At 49.3% G+C, this 16,867-nt stretch overlaps 5 protein-coding genes across 5 annotated transcripts; 2 read left to right on the plus strand and 3 right to left on the minus strand.

Moving 5' to 3' along the window:
• Positions 1-2,280: 2,280 nt before the first annotated feature.
• On the minus strand, positions 2,281-3,678 carry BO85DRAFT_462251 (uncharacterized protein; the record flags this gene model as incomplete). The annotated part of the gene is made up of 7 exons (XM_025661838.1): positions 2,281-2,591; positions 2,644-2,711; positions 2,760-3,142; positions 3,193-3,263; positions 3,312-3,348; positions 3,400-3,569; positions 3,633-3,678. The coding sequence occupies 7 exons, from the start codon at positions 3,676-3,678 to the stop codon at positions 2,281-2,283; spliced, it is 1,086 nt and encodes a 361-aa protein (XP_025511958.1).
• A 3,459-nt stretch (positions 3,679-7,137) lies between these two features.
• BO85DRAFT_502544 (lactonase family protein) lies at positions 7,138-8,289 on the minus strand (the record flags this gene model as incomplete). Its single annotated transcript, XM_025664198.1, has 1 exon — positions 7,138-8,289. One exon carries the CDS (start codon positions 8,287-8,289, stop codon positions 7,138-7,140), a length of 1,152 nt encoding a protein of 383 aa, XP_025511959.1.
• Positions 8,290-8,744: 455 nt separating this feature from the next.
• On the plus strand, positions 8,745-10,725 carry BO85DRAFT_502549 (MFS general substrate transporter; the record flags this gene model as incomplete). Its single annotated transcript, XM_025664199.1, has 7 exons — positions 8,745-8,948; positions 9,009-9,279; positions 9,331-9,498; positions 9,564-9,841; positions 9,895-10,245; positions 10,294-10,443; positions 10,504-10,725. The coding sequence occupies 7 exons, from the start codon at positions 8,745-8,747 to the stop codon at positions 10,723-10,725; spliced, it is 1,644 nt and encodes a 547-aa protein (XP_025511960.1).
• A 628-nt stretch (positions 10,726-11,353) lies between these two features.
• Positions 11,354-13,084, minus strand: BO85DRAFT_379963 (carboxylesterase/lipase family protein; the record flags this gene model as incomplete). Its single annotated transcript, XM_025656361.1, has 2 exons — positions 11,354-12,582; positions 12,652-13,084. 2 exons carry the CDS (start codon positions 13,082-13,084, stop codon positions 11,354-11,356), a joined length of 1,662 nt encoding a protein of 553 aa, XP_025511961.1.
• Positions 13,085-13,514: 430 nt separating this feature from the next.
• BO85DRAFT_404117 (Zn(II)2Cys6 transcription factor) lies at positions 13,515-16,718 on the plus strand. The gene is made up of 7 exons (XM_025657257.1): positions 13,515-13,581; positions 13,652-15,540; positions 15,616-15,683; positions 15,774-15,855; positions 15,929-16,036; positions 16,134-16,289; positions 16,354-16,718. The coding sequence occupies exons 1-7, from the start codon at positions 13,542-13,544 to the stop codon at positions 16,477-16,479; spliced, it is 2,469 nt and encodes an 822-aa protein (XP_025511962.1). The 5' UTR covers positions 13,515-13,541; the 3' UTR covers positions 16,480-16,718.
• Positions 16,719-16,867: the final 149 nt, after the last annotated feature.

Consider the following 16,867-nt stretch of genomic DNA (forward strand, 5'->3'; position numbering starts at 1 on the left):
CGTTGGCGTTAGCTTATACAGTATTAGTGTCCTTGAGACCACATTATGTTATCCTATTCCTCTCTCGATTTACCTGTAGGAGAAAGCTACTGCTAGTATTATATAGTATTTTCCAAGCGATCGGGGATCCAAGAGCACAGACAGCCTTATAGATTATATATAGGGGGACGCTACCGCCACACCAGCCAGGCTTCCTCCACACCGGCCTCCGCTCATGCCACACCCTCCAGCTGCCTTCCGCCTACCCTAGTAGGTAAGGCTCGCTCCCGTTTGGGTAAGGCTTGCTTTTGAGTTAGGCAGAGTCCTACCGCCTACTACTTTAGGATTATGTTCACCTGAGGCAGAAAAATTCAGACCTCAGGCAGTAAATTTCTGGAATGGGGAGGCGGTGGGATTCTGCTCGACTTAGAAAGCAAGCCTTACCTAAACGGGAGCGAGCCTTACCTACTAGGGTAGGCGGAAGGCAGCTGGAGGGTGTGGCATGAGCGGAGGCCGGTGTGGAGGAAGCCTGGCTGGTGTGGCGGTAGCGCCTCCCTATATATATCTCTCAATCTCGATTATTCCTTCATTCTCCCATGTTGGCAATTCAAGTAAAAAAAGTAATGGATCACTATACACAGGCTTCATTCAGGCTTCATTAGTCATTGTACTCTTTAGGTTAACTAGTTATCACAGTAGGCCGCCCAACCATTGATTACGTTATGAGTCTCTGTGCCTGAGATCTGAAGCCAGGCCATATTTATTGTAGGCGGAAACGGCTGATGGGGTGATTCACTGGCTGCCTATCGATAAAAGTAACCGGAGAATGCGTCATGGGAAATACTATATCTGCAATGCTGTGAGATTTGAGCAGGTCTCGCTGACCGCGCAGGACGGGGCATTGTTGAAGCAGTTGACAACTGTTTCGTTTAATGATGGCATTTCAGTAAGTGCCTTAGGTCCTATCACATGAGATACAGAAAATATAAAATATGCTGATCATAGTTGCACAGCCTGTTACCATTGAGCGTTTCCCGCTTCCTGTTACAGAGGGTTTCCCACCGCCTGTAGTCAACAACGAATCAGTTTGCCTACGTGACTTGGATCTTGCCAGGGTGACTACCAGGGCGAATCTGCCCCGAGCATGTCAGACTACGTACCATAATATCTTCGCAGAAGGCATAACGCTCAGGGCAGATGATTTTGAAAACCTACCGGATGTTATCCAAGGGTTATTGGGTACACAAAAGGCTCAGAAAGAAGTATAATAACCTAGATAACCATGCTGAGTTTGTATTGAAAAATTTTCCGATTTACCATTGGATCAAGCAAGTTTATCCCTATAATCTCCGGAGTAAAACAAAGCTTTATCCATCTTAATACAATAAATATCATATCATCTGCTTGGGGTAATTCCCTCGGCGTTCCCTACGTAATGGAGGTCTGGCCCCCTGGACACCGGTCTATGATCCACGACCATGGCAAAGCATGTGCGATCATCCGTACTTTCAGGTACAATTAATTATGCTCATTATAACACACTTGACACTGGAGAGAGACCATGGCACGGGCTATATGGATAGATAATACTGTCATCAAGTGCAGTGGTTAGATCTCAAGGACATGATAATGGGCAAGGGCTTTCTAGTACAGTCATACCTACGTCCTGATAGCTTTTCCTTCTTGGAGACATACCTGTCAGATGTGTCACGGCAAATGCAGTATGTGGCTATATAGATCCCTGAACCATAGCATTAAGCTGTACTATCTACCATATTGGTTACTGTAGGCGGCTTCTGTTAAGTGGTTCGCCTATATATTTCTTGACTATATCCAGACAGATAATTTTGTCTTGATTTGACGGTTGATAAGATACAATGCAGAAATATTCCGTTCAAACTGACCTGACTTGTGTGTTAGCTACCCCAGTCGTTGGCTTACTATGTGGATCCCATCGTACTTTACTAACCAGAGAGTGGAACTGATGACACCTATATCCAGACATAACGTGTTGATAAAAACGTGAATATGGAAGTCTAGTGTGTTTCTTTTCCTTATTCTAATGCTGACCTTTATGAGAGCTCGTTGCTAGCTGTTGGAAATCGATAGGAAAGTTGTCCCGATGGCGTCATCCTTTCATCATGGAAAATTTCTCCCCTGTCATTGCTTGTATGATTTCATGGTTAATGATATATACTTAAGGTAAAGCAGTCCCAAACAAAAGAAAGGAGATTGTGGAACAGATGGTGGAGCGAAGATAAATTACAAAATCGGCAATAATTTCGGCTAGAACCGACTCGCTTATGGATGAGCCTGTGGGTCCAATTCCACCAATTGCACGAAACTGCTTCTTTGGGGCTTTTTTTTCCCCCCATAATCGACAGAGTACGAGACTGTTTTGTTAATATGGCTCTTGCTCAATGGTTGCTGGGATCCAAATGCGGCACCTCCGCTAGGCGTGTTCCGTTTGCCATAGGTTGAATGGTCGCTGGTATTGCCCAGGACTTTCGGGAAGAGATGCACGAGCATAGCACGGAATGTGGGCAGACAGGCGCACATGACGGCGATTTGGGTCTCCAGGACCGACCAATGAACGATGGGTTGGAGTTGTTCTGTACTTCTGAATTAGTAGGTATTGGTCAGGGGCGTGGACCCGGGACGAACCAGTGAGGTTGGTGTTCCAACGGTTATACCAGAAAACGACGACACGAATGATTGCCACTGCTGTCAATCTGAGGAGGGTTAGCAGATACGGCGACAGCGAGACAGACAATACGTACACTAGACCCATGGCGAACATGACACTGACTCCCAACTTTTTGCGAGCAGACAAGTTGAGCTTGGTCACTTCATAAACCGGCATGAGCACCATGATTATATCGACGGCGATGTTAACAAAAGCGTTGGCGAACGTGACAGCAATGAAGTCGACACATCTCCCTGTTTCGAGCCCTTCCCACTGCGTCCAGGCTAAGTGGACGGGAATGCATCGAAAGGAATCGGTAAGGACCCATGTAATTCCAATAGCGGCATTCAGGCCGATGACCGCCCATGTGGTATAACGAAACAAATTAGACTGGAAGATTCTCAACAAGAACAGACACACTGAAATCTTTGCTAGAGAAACCTGTGTCTTGTACATCACAACGAACCCCTGAAAGCACTAAAAATACAATTAGAACATAATTGTGGCATTGATGAGTAGACACCCACCTTGAAAATCAGAGTGATATTGTCCATTGGGATAATGTCCCACATGTTTTTGCCGAAACCCAATTCAATCACTAAAGGATGGTTAGACAATCACCTGGTGTCCAACAAACCAAACTTACTCTTAACATTGACACCAAAGATGCCCACTGCAAGGGCCTATAGTCATCATGAGTAAAGGATACGTGGCACGTGTAGCGTGGTACCTACCCATGCTATAGTAATCGTGACATCGTCTGCACCCCAACCACCACCAAGACCCATGATCTTCGCGAGGATTCGGTTCAAGAAAAGGAGCGTTGAGATGACTAGCGGAACAATGGTAGCGGCCTCCACGGCGGGGCGTCCTTTATGAACAGGGATTCCGCATTGTCGGCTATCTAATCGTTTGGTGACTGCAAGTTGTTAGATGGCAGCAGATCAAAGCCTGCACTGCGACATACGGAGCTGTTCTCTGCCTGTACACTTCGCAGTAACACACGTCGTCATGTCATCTTGAAATGCGTCATCATTACACAGGCATGTTGTATCGGTCGTTGCGCATGAGGTCGAGTTGGCAGCTAGAACTTGCGTCTGACAGGTAACCTATTGTACGGGTTAGCCGGGGGCAGGGCGATCCAATAGCACCCGAACATACCGCGCATTGAGGTAGAGTGGAATTCGCCGCTGAGGCCCCAGCGACCAGAGACACTGAGATCCCAATCAGTATCTCACGCAGGCGCATAATGGCCAAAAGGCCCCTCCAGGTACAGAGGTCACAGGGTCCAAGAGGAGGGAGGTTAGGGAGGAGTCACCACGAGACCGGACTGGAGGGAACTGCCATCTTATATGGAGTCTAGACCACGGGTTCCCGTTGGTGAGCTTTGATGCCGTGATCCACGGGACATGAGCAATGATCCTCATTGAAATTACCCCAAACAACCTTATGACCCGTTCTGTATGAGCTAAAGTTGACTAAACAAGTAGATCCTTATCTAGCATCCCATTTTACCCGGTAGAGACTTTTTCGAGGGGCTTAGGTCAATGGCACTATTTGGTATTCGGGGTACGGACCGGTATTAGCCTGCTACGGTAGCTCACTTTAGAACGTTCCAAGTGCCATGATTCGCGAGTACCAGCCCGACGGGGATCTTGTCCGATTTCCCGAAACACTAGATCGGCAGTCTTGTGCAGGCGGTTTTCGAGGCGTCCAAGTGCGACTGCCGGTCCAGGGGTCTTAAGTGGGTCCTCTTTCCCCGAGAGACTCGTGTTGGTTGCTAAAAACAATGGTCTCGTTGGGCCTCGGCATGGACGATCGTTTGAACAGATTCTGGTACCCAAGCGGGAAGCATTTTCCTTTGATATTTATAGAGAGTATGAGAGAGCATACATGAATGTACCAAATACTGAATAAGCTCATAGCTTGTGAAATAATTGGCTTTAGCACTAGTCTCCATTCAGTTTACGTCAGAAGCGGCAGTTTCTGACATTTTCCTTGTTGGCCTCCACACACCCTCAACTGCTCCTATCTTTTTCTTTTCTCATTCCGCCCCTCATATCCTCTTTAATATTGTCGTCGTATACAGCCCCAATGTAACTTGGGCAGATTGCTCACTAATTTCTAGAACGATGCTTCTGTGATACTACTATACTCCGACTGGCTATCTTCCAGCCTCCCAGGAAGATGCCGTGGTGGCCAGTAGCAATTTCCGCCAACGCCTCGCCTAACCCTACACCGGAGATGCCGACAAGACTACTAATCACGGGCTCGGTAAATTATCTTGGCTTCTCCACCACTTTCCCTCTTTGCTCACTCCACTTTGAATTGTCGCCAATCCCTTGGCTATTGCTGAGAGCTCGCCCGTCAAGACTCCTATTCAGGACAAGGGGTGGATCATCAAAACTTACATTCTGCACACGGCATTTAGTGTAGTCACCGATGTTTTCTGGGTACCTAAAGATAGACTAAGGCTTTCTATTGCTCTCGATTCATGTGCATCTACCAGCACGAAGGAAAAAGTTTAACCAGCAGTAGTTCCGATCTGCCCTCTGTAATACAGCCAAGACCCCCCCTGACACCGCCCGTGCTAGTCCCTGACTGCCATGTGGTGCAGCCTCACGGGTCCAGAGGGAAGGGCAAAAGAAAAAATAAGGGGGCGGAAAGGGTTTTACCGGACAAGAACAGGATTCAAATGGTTTTCAGATTGTGTCCCTGTTTCCTGTCAGTGCTTTGACCGCTGGTCTACTACAACCATTGATAGGGTGGCCACTGTTCTTAAGTGTGCCCCTCCTTTCGACAGTGGGGTCTTCAATATTCCTGTCATAACTTTTTATTCCACTTGATTGCTTGTTCGTTACTTTAAGTATTTCAATTACCTCATAGTTTTGTCTGGCACCGCTTACTTTGCATGTTTCCCAGTCTTCTGGTCGGTCGGAGGACTTTGCATTACACCACATAATGCCCGTCTGGAATAATGTACTTACGTTCGCTAAGCTTCTAACACAAGAACTCCACCCCTACCTGTAGGGTTGGCATGTTTGTCATGTCGATTCCTCTCCTGTATTTTGTTGATTCAATTCTATTGTTTGTAACTAACTGTAACTGAAATTGGCCGCAAGTGGAATCATTCAACCGCGATCAACGCGGAACTTGATCAGCGGCCAGTGGCCTTTGCAGCAACAAATAGTCCACTCTGGTGCACAGAATCCTAGGCTACGAATAGAAGAAAAAGAAATGTAAAAGGAAATAAAAGAGGGAAATAAATTCTAAAACAAAATTTGGCTCATCATGAACCAGATAGCCTCCGGAGCTGTATCTCGATGCGCTTTGTTACCGCACGTCGTGGCGCCGATACATGATGATGGAATGTCAATCATATGGGAAACCCTTCTCCCTGGAGGCTGTTCTGACCGTGTCTTTGTTTTTCAAGATAGAAGCAGAAAAGTGTACTCTGTAACAGTGTTCAATGCATACAAATTACAAATACTTCTTCTGGTTACAACCTAATGCATAGAAAATTGATTGTATGAATGCCGCTTGAGGTAAAATGCCAATTGTGCCAGCCACCTCAGCCTGCCAACCAAAGCACCCGGAAGATCTTGTCTCGAATTACCCCCGGCGTCACATACCGCGGATTGTGCGTCCGGGTATTGCCTTCCACATACATGTTGGGCTGGCTAAACAGTCCCGCCATCACCAACTTACTATATATTCTCAAAATGTACGACTAGTCTCTGTCTTTCCCTGTCAGTACCGATGGCATTACCCATAGCATAATAGTATATCTTAGTAGAATTTACTGATCTATTAGTAGAGAATATCTTTAGCATTTATTTCGGAATTTGTGTACTCTTTGGGTAATAACTTATCTGCCTTTGTATTTCCCTTTATAAGGCTTCTTAATATCAGCTGTCAGTATATTATGTTTCTTATGTGATCTAATTTTCAAAAAATTCTTCTTTACTGTTACGTGGTTTGGGTGGGAGCTAATATGATATCGCACCAGAGATAATCGAGTATTTATCTGCCGTGTCTGTCTGCCTCCTGGTAGCATTCTCTTGTTATCTTCTATATCCTCCTTATATTCCTATGTAGCCTGCACAGCTATTGATTCACGTATTTTATTTACTGCTCTTTACGTGCGATTCTCTATTGAGTGCTTGGGCAGCTGAATCGGCTTATAATCTAGTATATATGTCCCTGTCACCATATGGAGTAGGGCATCCAATATCAAAATTGTCCTACAAGAAACTAGCACGTCCCTTTTGTCGCACCGCAATTCTTATCTTCTGTACAGTTTTGCAATGAAATACCACCTTCTATACATTGGTAGATGTTTAAAAAAAAACTGTCTCCCACCATGATAAAGACAACGAGAAAACCGTATCGGGCAGTGAGCAGTGTATGTTGCATGTCACAAAAAGCAATATAAAGCATCTTCAGCGGTTCTCAAAACACAATCTTGATCTTCAGGGTGGTGTTAATTTTACCATCGTAATGGCGCTGGGCCTAGGAACCGTCGTAGTCGCTTGGGTTGGGGCAAGTAGCCCGTTATCATCAATCGTCCAGACCTGCACTTCGTTGCTCACAGAAACCGCGATGTAGAAGAATCTACCGTCGGGACTAAATGTGCAACCCTTGGGCGAGATCCCATTGATAGTTGCAGTCTGAATGCGGCGTAGGCGACCGGACACCTCGTGTACGGCAAAAGCACTGACAACGTTATGACCGCGAACGAGTGTGTAGACATATCTTCCGGTCGGGTGGACACGGAGATCCGACAACAACACACCGGGTCCCCCGTTTAGGTTCTCTGGAAGAACATCCACTGTCCCTAAAGATCCATAGTCACCGCCCAAACTGTAAATGAATACCTCAATTATTGGGCGGTACTCATAATTGACGTAGAATATGGGCAGCGTGGGGTGGAAGGCTGAGTAACGTGGGCCACTGCCTTGCGGGACGTCCCGAATAGCCTGCAGGCGTAGTTGATGTGAGGCATAATCTATTGTCATCGTGACGAGCTGGTCTTTTTCCATGTCACACTCGATGAGAAAGGATCCATCAGGTGATAATGAGACAGAGTGCAGGCATGAGGGCTTGCTCTGATGGCCCGAGGCAGCGTGGACGTGGACATGGGATGGCTGATCCGAGCAACCGGTGTCATCGAGAGTAAACAAGACTGTTGTGGCATCGTCGAAACGGCGCTCAATGTGATACCCTGACTGGGCATCACCGGCGACGGTGGTGATACCAGTCCGGCTCGTGAAATGGGAAACAATAACCATATCCTCAGAATTGGCGAGGGCGATGCCCGATGGTTGGGTGCCATAGCTGGGCCAGTGACCTCGCTCAGTCAAGCCGCCTGTTGATGGGTCCATTGAGAAGGCAAAGATCTGGCCACCATTCGGTACTTCGTCCGTGAGGTACAGCATGCCACGTTTGTAGTTAATAGCGAAACTGCCAACGTTCAGCCCGGGGACGTACGATGCCACGAATGTGAGTGCTCCCGTGTCATTGTCAAGTCGGAAAACATGTAGGCCCTCATGCTTTCCGGGTTGAGGCATCACGAAGCTGCCGACGTACACATACGTTGCGGTGGTTGAAGACATAGTGTCCATTTTTCGAAAGTCCTAGGATAACGTTAGTCCAACAGCCATGAACAGCGTTACGTAGGTGAGATTGATTTCTTACTTACCAAATAGATTTTATCACCTTCATATTATTTCTGGAAGGTCCGATCGGCACCTTACATAACGACTACTCAGGATAGGCGAGACGAGCGAGAGATGCCTTTGCTAGTGTCGGCTACCGGAAGAGCTCGCCGCACACCCAGGCCTTTAGCGAGCCTCACCTGGTGGAACATTCATGAAGAAAGACACATGGGCAATGGTCTGTGTGTGTCAGCAGGCATCAGACCCCACCAGCCATGTCAAGCAGTACATTCTTCAGCGGTAATTAAGGGTATGGGTTATAACTACCCCGCGAAGTCCCCGAAATCTGGGGAACATTGGAGGGTTTGGCCCTAGTCGCATGTCCAATTCGCCGATCCTCGCATTCAACAGCTCACTCTAACATGGAGAAGAACTCTTCTCTGAATATTGAGAGGGTTAGAAAACCTGACCAGCATGAAGCGATGTTGCTAGAGCGTGCGCATGCTGCCAATGCCGCTGACCATGCCCTCACCTGGTGGAAAGCGATATTCAAGTACCGAAAAGCCGTCTTCTGGGCGTGCATCTTTTCGTTCACCCTTACTATGCAGTCGGCTGATGCGACTTCAGTGAGTTTGGTTACAGTGCGAGGAAGGCCCGTACCAAGTGGGATGCTGACCTTGAACAAGACTACTTCCTTCTACGGTCAGACCCAGTTTAAAGAGAGATTTGGCACCGTAGACAATGGCGTCCTTGAGATATCAGCCGAGTGGCAAACAGGAATCCAGCAGGCAATGGCTGTGGGCGAGCTAATTGGTCTTGCCGTAGCTGGTTTTTTGGCCGACCGGTTTGGGTGGAAACCAATCCTGAGTGGTATGATGGTCTGGCTTACTGGCAGTCTCTTCCTTTTTGCCTTTGCAGAAAACCTGGGGATGATGGTAGCTGCCATGGTTCTCTGCGGTAATTCCTGATCCTACGTCTCCGCTGCAAAGAGACTGACGATCAAGTCAGGGATCCCGTGGGGCGCCTTTCAGACAGGCTGCATTGCCTACTCTTCCGAGATGGTCCCAACTTGTCTTCGCCCTTTCGTCACGGCGTGGATAGGCATCTGTTGGGGCCTTGGCTTCTTTATTGGCTCATTAGTCAATAGAGGCTGCTTGAATCTGATCGGCCAGTGGGGTAAGTATCCCCTACATCCTACCATTAGATTATTTGTAGCTTCCAGTGACACAGAGTTAACCCAGCCTGGCGTGTGCCCTTCCTTGTTCAGTTCGTGTGGCCCGTTCCCCTCCTCATCTGCTTTCTTTTGGCCCCGGAATCTCCCTACTATCTAGTTCGCAAAGGTCGCTATGAGGACGCTCGTGCGACCCTGCGCCGCATCCGACAAAAGGATATAACGGACGAGGAAATTGAGCAGTCCATCGCGCTTATTGACTACACCAACAAGATGGAGATTCAAATTAAGGAGTCCAGTAGCTACGCCGAGTGCTTCCGAGGCAAGAATCGATGGCGGACAGAAATTGTAAGTGGCGATCGGTATGATGATTTACCTCAAGGGATATTCACAATCAGAAGGTCTGTATAGTTCAGATAGCCCAGACTTGGGGCGGCAATGGCATCAATGTACAGACGGTTCAGTTTTTGGAGCAGGCAGGCCTTTCAGAGCAGGGCGCCTTCGATTTGAATTTGATTCTCAACTCTCAATACCTCACATTTGGCCTGTTCTGCATTTGGCTGATGACTAAATTTGGGCGTGCAACTATCTTCACCACAGGCCTCATTCTAAGTGACGTGTTCTTATTCGCCATTGGGGTTCTTGGGTGCGTCGAGCAAAGCACGGCTGTATCTAATGCGGTTGGCTCGCTTCTTCTCGTGTCCACTGTTATATATATTTCGACCGTGGCTCCGTCTTCATACACGATCATTGTAAGTCACGCGGACATACATTCTAAGACGAGTACTGACATAAAACAGGGTGAAGTGCCGTCGAGCAAACTCCGAGCTAAAATGGTGTCCCTCGCCCGAGTTGCCTTCAATGTCTCCAGTCTTATTTCAAATGTTCTACTGCCAAAGATGCTGACCGGCGGGTCCTGGAATCTGGGCGCTAAGACGGCCTTTATGTTTGTCAGTGTTCTCTACCCTGACCATTTTCCTGCTAATTCCTGCTGATATGGGTGGAAAAAGGCCGGTACGAACGCTTTGATTTGGATCTGGTGCATCTTCCGTCTTCCCGAGACCAAAGATCGAACCTTCCGTGAAATTGATTATCTTTTTGAGGAGTCCGGACTACACCCTCGTCAGTGGCGTACGGCAAGGATCGATGTTTTTTATGATGACAACAATGGCCCGGGCATTGTTGTGGGTAATAAAGAGAAGGAGTTTCAGCATGTCGAAAATGCTCTCTAGGTATGATTGACAGCAGCGGACAACCAGACAAACAGCAGATTGTCGCGGAGAGCTATTGGTGGTGGAAAATTGGTTACTCGGGGATAGGAGAGGAGTAAAGTTGTGTTTTTCTGCATTGGAGTCTACAGTAGTGAGTCTGTTATGTGTCGATAAGTCAAAATCGGACATTCTTTATCACCCTCCATAGTCCTACGTATCTACGATCCAATAGAGTGATACTGTTATGATATCTTTGTTGGTTTGTGCTGGAGCGAAGCGTATCACACTCTTTGATGCTCCGTCTAACACTCAGACATTTATATATATCTTCCATATTAGTGTTGCTTCACATGTGTATGGAAATCAGAGTCCATGCAAAGGTGTCACCTACGCTCTATTGTCTGATGGGAGGCAATTAGTGCCAGTAGTTTTATACTCTCATTAAACGATGATGTGCGACTTCTGACCGTAAGTATCCGATCAGCCCGCGATGTTGGTAACATTGTATCTTCGCAAAGCTGCGAGCGTCACCTTATGAAAGGATTAGTTGGAAGCATCGATTTGAATATTGATGTTGGCAGATATGTCTATCGGGGCTCCGTAACGAGCCTTGCGTGCACTGATTTATATGTTTTGCGGATACCTACGTCTACCAAGGCTTCTGGGATCTAACATAGCTTGTCCAGAACTGCTCCTTTTCCGGTTCCGTGGTTCGTATTGTCTGCCACTCCCCACCTAGCTCCAACAAAGTGTGGGGGTGTTCAATCAGGTTTGGCCAGGAAGCAACCCCTTCCGGACTCTCATTCTCCCCTGGACGGCCGTTGGGATTGCCATGTTTGATGAAATTGGCCCAAAGCGAGGACACTTTATCGCCAACGATGCGATCGGTATTACTCCAGGGCCGGAGGTTATTGGTAATGAGGCTGTTGAATGTATAAGCAAATTCCGCACCATGGTAAGCCCCGGTAACAGGACCTTTCTGGTTTGTGAATCCAGGAACCTTTGGCTGCGAGTAATCAGGCTGCCAGTTGTTCCAAGGGGGGATGGGATGGGTGAAGTAGTACCCGTACACGGACGAGGCCGTTTTCTGATGATACTCCTGGGCCCAGAGCGTGATATTGTTGCGCGTGTTATCTCGAGCAGCACTGTTCCATGCGTCCAGAGGACCCTTCCCTGTTTCATGATCTGTGGGCTTGTAGAGTTGATGGAATAGCTTTACCCACTTCGAGTCACCTTGACCGTATGTCGAATGCGGCCCAAGACGACTCTCCACACATTCAAGGAAGTCCTCGTACGTGAAGCGAGGCTCGTTGTATGTGCCTCCTTCTTCACTGTTCATGCCAGCTAAGACTGGAACGTCATTAGCCGGACCCTCTGCGAAGATCTGGTGCCAGGGCTTTGGGATGACATATCCATCGAGGGTCAACCGAAACAGTGGCGGGGGACCCCAGCAGCGAGGATCTCTTCGGGTGGACAACTCGCACAGCTTGTCTATGTCATTGAACTCCCGGAGCTCTTCGATTGACTGCAACCCCAGCTCTTTGAGGAGGTGCACGCCATCCTCCTCTGCCTGCTGTAGGGTACGATACGACATGGGGCCATTAGCCACGGCGGGCTCCTGGAATGACCGAGGTCCGGACTGCAAGATGACACCATGAAGGAGACTTTTCGTCAGGGGCGACACAAGCAGGGTGTGACACATGGCATTACCTGCCGACTGTCCTCCTATCGTCACTTGGTTTGGATTCCCCCCAAAGGCCGCAATATTGGACTGCACCCAGCGAAGCACCTCGATGGCATCAAGCATTCCCATCATTCCGGAAGTGCCTGACGGGGACTCCGCGCTTAATTCCGGATGGGCGTAATAGCCGAAGATGGCTAGTGGGTTTAACGTTAGCAATCGCGAGACACTTCGCCATCTCAAGATTATTTCAGGCTTCAACTTACAAAGTCGAAAGGAAGGGACAACAACAATAACGCCCTTCTTTGCGAGGCCCGTGCCATCGAAATTGGGATCGGCGCTGCCACCCTCTCGAAAGCCACCACCATGGAACCAGACAAATACAGGATACGGCTTCTCATGCGCTTCACCGGGCTGGAATACGTTAAGATAGAGACAATCCTCGGACTGCGGATGACCTTGGAGAACATTAATCCAGCGGGGGTCAGGGGGTGCCTGTGGACAAATGGGTCCGATCTGATGGCATTGCTTGACACCTTCCCATGGAATTACAGGCTGTGGAGGCTGGAAACGACGGGGCCCGGTGGGCGGAGCGGCATAAGGAATCCCGAGGTAGAGGGCGATGGAGGCATCCACGTCACTTGTCTTGCCCTCAATCAGTCCTCCATTAATGGCAACTGGAGGAAACGTGGAAGTCATGTTTATGTGTGAGTTCCTACCCCAAAAGGACGTGCAGTGAGAGTAAAGCTTGGCGCTGTTCATCGACACAAATCACCCCGAGGCGGCCCCTTATTAAAAGTAAAGTAGGATTGTCTACTGAGCTCGACGCTCGGACGCACTGGCGGGTTCCGAATCGCCAGACCAAGCTTTGATTTCCCCGGATTAATTCCCCCGCACTCGATCGGATCTTATAAAGCAGCAGCCGACGCTCGCCTCTGCCAAGTTTCAACATCTGTTCGTCCCCGCCCTTTCTGTAGCCCGGGCAGCGGTAAGCAAGCTGAAATCACTCGCCTGTCTCCCGCTCAAACAAGGTCCCGTTCAGAGCCTGCATCTCGTACACCAGCAAGTGAGTTAGCTGCCCGTCAGCTTGCTGCTGGTCACACTAGTCCAACCAAACGAGGGCTAGCATCCTGTTTCCGTTACTCCGGTGCAAGCTATGCCAGAGCCATCCCAGAAGAGAAAGCGGGCCAAGACCGGTGTGTTCCTCGCTACAAAACAGAGGATGACCAAGACAGCCACTGATCCACCAGTTAATGTCGCACCCAGGCTGCTTGACTTGTCGTGCCCGTAAAGTCAAGTGTGACGAGACCCGGCCGCGGTGCATCCACTGCGGAAACCTTGGGGTGGAGTGCCGCTGGCCCGAACCTGCAACGAAGCGTTTCTGTCGTGTCTCAACGCCGTCTTCTTGCAATACTCAGGAGCCTCAATCCATCGCCACGGGAGGGCCCCGATTGTCTGCGTGCTTCTCTTGTCGTTATGCCCGCTCGAAGTGCTCGAAAGATCGACCGATATGCGCCCGCTGCCGTGCTCAAGGACATGAATGCAAGTATCCCGAGCCTCAGGGGTCCCACTCTCTCACATCCTCGGCGCAGTCCTGGATGAGGAGACTCCAAACGGCGGAGCTGGGAAACTCCGCCGAACCCTCGCATCCAAGAGCCCTCACCAGCCTCACTAGCTCACCAGAACCAGAGTCTGCTCCAGGACATCCCGAGACAACTGATGATCAACGACAGAGAATACGGCCAGTCGATGCCAGTCCCCTGGAGACATCTGATAGACTAGACGATATTGTCTCCGCTCCTCGTGGGAGCCAATCATCCCCACTACAAGCTGTAGCAGGTGCCGTTGTCACGCCGGGCCCATGCATGGGCATTCGACCCAGCCAGGATAGTATCGAGCGTCTTACTGTCGCTTTCTTCCGACACGTCCATGTATACCGGGCGAACGCCTTCCTGCATAGGGATCAGACCCTGATGGCTATCCGTGACGGCACACTCGGTACCCCGGTCGTCCTGGCCCTGTGTGCCGTCGGGGCGCGTTTCACCTCTCCGCCCCAACCAGACGACGTGGTCATCAGCTGGGCCACCGAAGCGGCCAACTGGGTCACAACAGCGACCGAGGTCTCACGAGACCACGTTGTGGTTGCCCTTTTGCTCGCTATCTACATGCAGCAAGCTGGTCGATTTGCCCAATCCCATCTTTGGTCCTCCATTGCCAATAGCCACGCAGTCAGTCTGGGTCTTCATCGCGAGCCCGCACCCGGCACCTCTTCTTTTGTTGAAAGTGAACGCGACCGGCGCCTGTTCTTTGCCTGCTATGCCATTGGCCGTTTTATATCCAATGGAGCTCCAGAGTCAATTCAATGCCCCGCGTCCCGGATCAAATTGCGGCTGCCATGTGACGGCTTTAATTATCGCCTCGACGTGAGCATCGAGACGCCTTACGCGAGCCTCGAGGCAGACGAGGCAGAGACCTCCGGCCCTAACGGCATGCAGCGGAATGTTGGGGCCATGGGATTTTGGGTGCAACTTGTGAGCGTGAGGATGAAAATTAAGCGCTACTTCCATTCCCTGACGGAAGACAAGGAAGAACGACACACACATCACCAATCTAGTGCCATTGGCACGGAACTTGCCCCATGGGGTGCTTCCTCCCCATTCGTGATATCCTTGACACAGTTGGCGTCGCTGTCTGAGTCTTTGCCCCCACGGCTGCAGCTCTCACGTGAGTTGGTGCTTCGACGGCACGATGCACCTGTTTTGGGTCAGATTGTCATGTTTTATCTCTGGTGGAATGAATGCCACCTTGAGCTTTACAGTATCGCTCTTCACGGATATCCCCAGTCCCTAGATCCGACGGTCATGTCAACCGCGCCTGCTGGTTGGATTGACCAGGCCCGTCACAACTGCTTGCGGCACGCCCAAGCTATCACGGATATTTTAGACCTTGTGGACCGAGAAATGCCTCGCCAGCCGTTAACTATCTCGGATCACACCATTGCGCACGTGGTTTATTTGTCTGTGCGGGTACAATTGGAGCTCTTGGTGCCGACACTCAAGGATGCCGGGGTGCGTCTTGAATTAAAGAAAAAATTCGACATGATGCTGGGATTCGTAGAAAGGACAAGCAAATATTTCCATCAGGTGTTCTTGGTCGTAAGTCTTGTCCCACATGTCTGCTGTTAGATGTAGAGAAATTACTGGGGAGATCTGACGTTTTACATGCCACAGCTTCAGGAGATGCGCCGTATGTTAGCATGCCACGAGCTTGCCTCGGGAACCTCCGAGAGCGAGGATGCGTAAGTCAAGCAATTCCGTCTGCCCCAGTCTTCTTTAACCCCCTGTTCAGGTAGCATCTAATAGTGTTCTACTGCTGATGGATAAAATAGAATATCTCAGACTGCATCTTTGCCTTGGTTCTGCCGTCAAAAAGCGCTGGATTCCAGACGAGCTGCCGAACAAGCTGGTATAGTGAGTCTAAGCCACTTGTGCCTGGGTAAAGGCCTGATGTTTTGCTAACCTGAGAGCCCGGACTGTCTATCAGACTGCAGCGCACCTCCAAGTAAATCTCGCCGAAATTCTGCCTGATTGCATCCCATTTGGCACAATGTCTTGGGTCCGGGGGTACGACGTCAATGATCCTTGCCGACTTGTAAGTACTTCCGACTCAAAAGGCATTTGTGCGTTGCGTATATATATGTATATATATATACATTATTTTTGAGACTAATTTGACTCCGTCCATCCAGCCCGAAATATCGGAAGCGTCATGGGATATCTTGCCCAACCTGTGGTTGGGAGGCCCGCCCAATGGGCAAACCACACACAACCCTGTTACAGGTATGACTGATTTTAGCAACCTCGGTATGTTCAATACCTGGGGACGAATGGATCCTAGTGGGACTGTGAGTTGTCTCCCTTAATATGTGTCACACTGCAGGCCACAGGAGGAGCTAATGGCATGAGTAGGGATCCCGTTTTGATCCACTGCTTCCTAATCACTCGTTCGCGCATCCCAATGCAACGGGTCCCTGTGGAACTTCAAACGTCATTTCTTCGGACGCTTCCTTCTCGTTGCATTCATTGGACACGTAAGCTGTACTCAGTAGTCAGGCTTGAATCTAGCAGCTTGTGGATTTGAATCGCATTCAGTACGACTTCGAACAGAGCGAATATTATTGTCATATCATCATGGCAGAGCTGATTGGGAAAGGTTTCTATGGTGATAAGGGAAAGCCCTCTTAGACGTCTCTATTTCCTTTCAGGAAGCGTGGTCACGCTTAGTTACCATCGAAGTCTTGACTAATACAATACCACTAATTGTTAGATCTCTCAATGTACTCTTGCCCATTCCCATACTGTTTGTAAGTGGTACGGTCTAATTCCTGCATCATGGTCGTTGTTCGGACGGTCTTGAAGAGTAATGATCGCTACAACCGGCGATGTGCGCATAAACCTTTGCGCGGCTGGCCCGAGAGGAACC

This window comes from Aspergillus piperis (genome assembly GCF_003184755.1).
Source record: "Aspergillus piperis CBS 112811 unplaced genomic scaffold BO85scaffold_20, whole genome shotgun sequence".
Lineage (NCBI taxonomy): Eukaryota > Fungi > Ascomycota > Eurotiomycetes > Eurotiales > Aspergillaceae > Aspergillus > Aspergillus piperis.

What these genes read in the sequence shown, in the direction of transcription:
- BO85DRAFT_404117 (XM_025657257.1), top strand. Translation starts at nt 13,542, where the DNA reads ATGCCAGAGCCATCCCAGAAGAGAAAGCGGGCCAAGACCG. An exon ending in CTGCCGAACAAGCTGGTATA is followed by an intron (nt 15,856 to 15,928) that starts GTGAGTCTAAGC and finishes ACTGTCTATCAG; the next exon opens with ACTGCAGCGCACCTCCAAGT. An exon ending in TCAATGATCCTTGCCGACTT is followed by an intron (nt 16,037 to 16,133) that starts GTAAGTACTTCC and finishes CCGTCCATCCAG; the next exon opens with CCCGAAATATCGGAAGCGTC.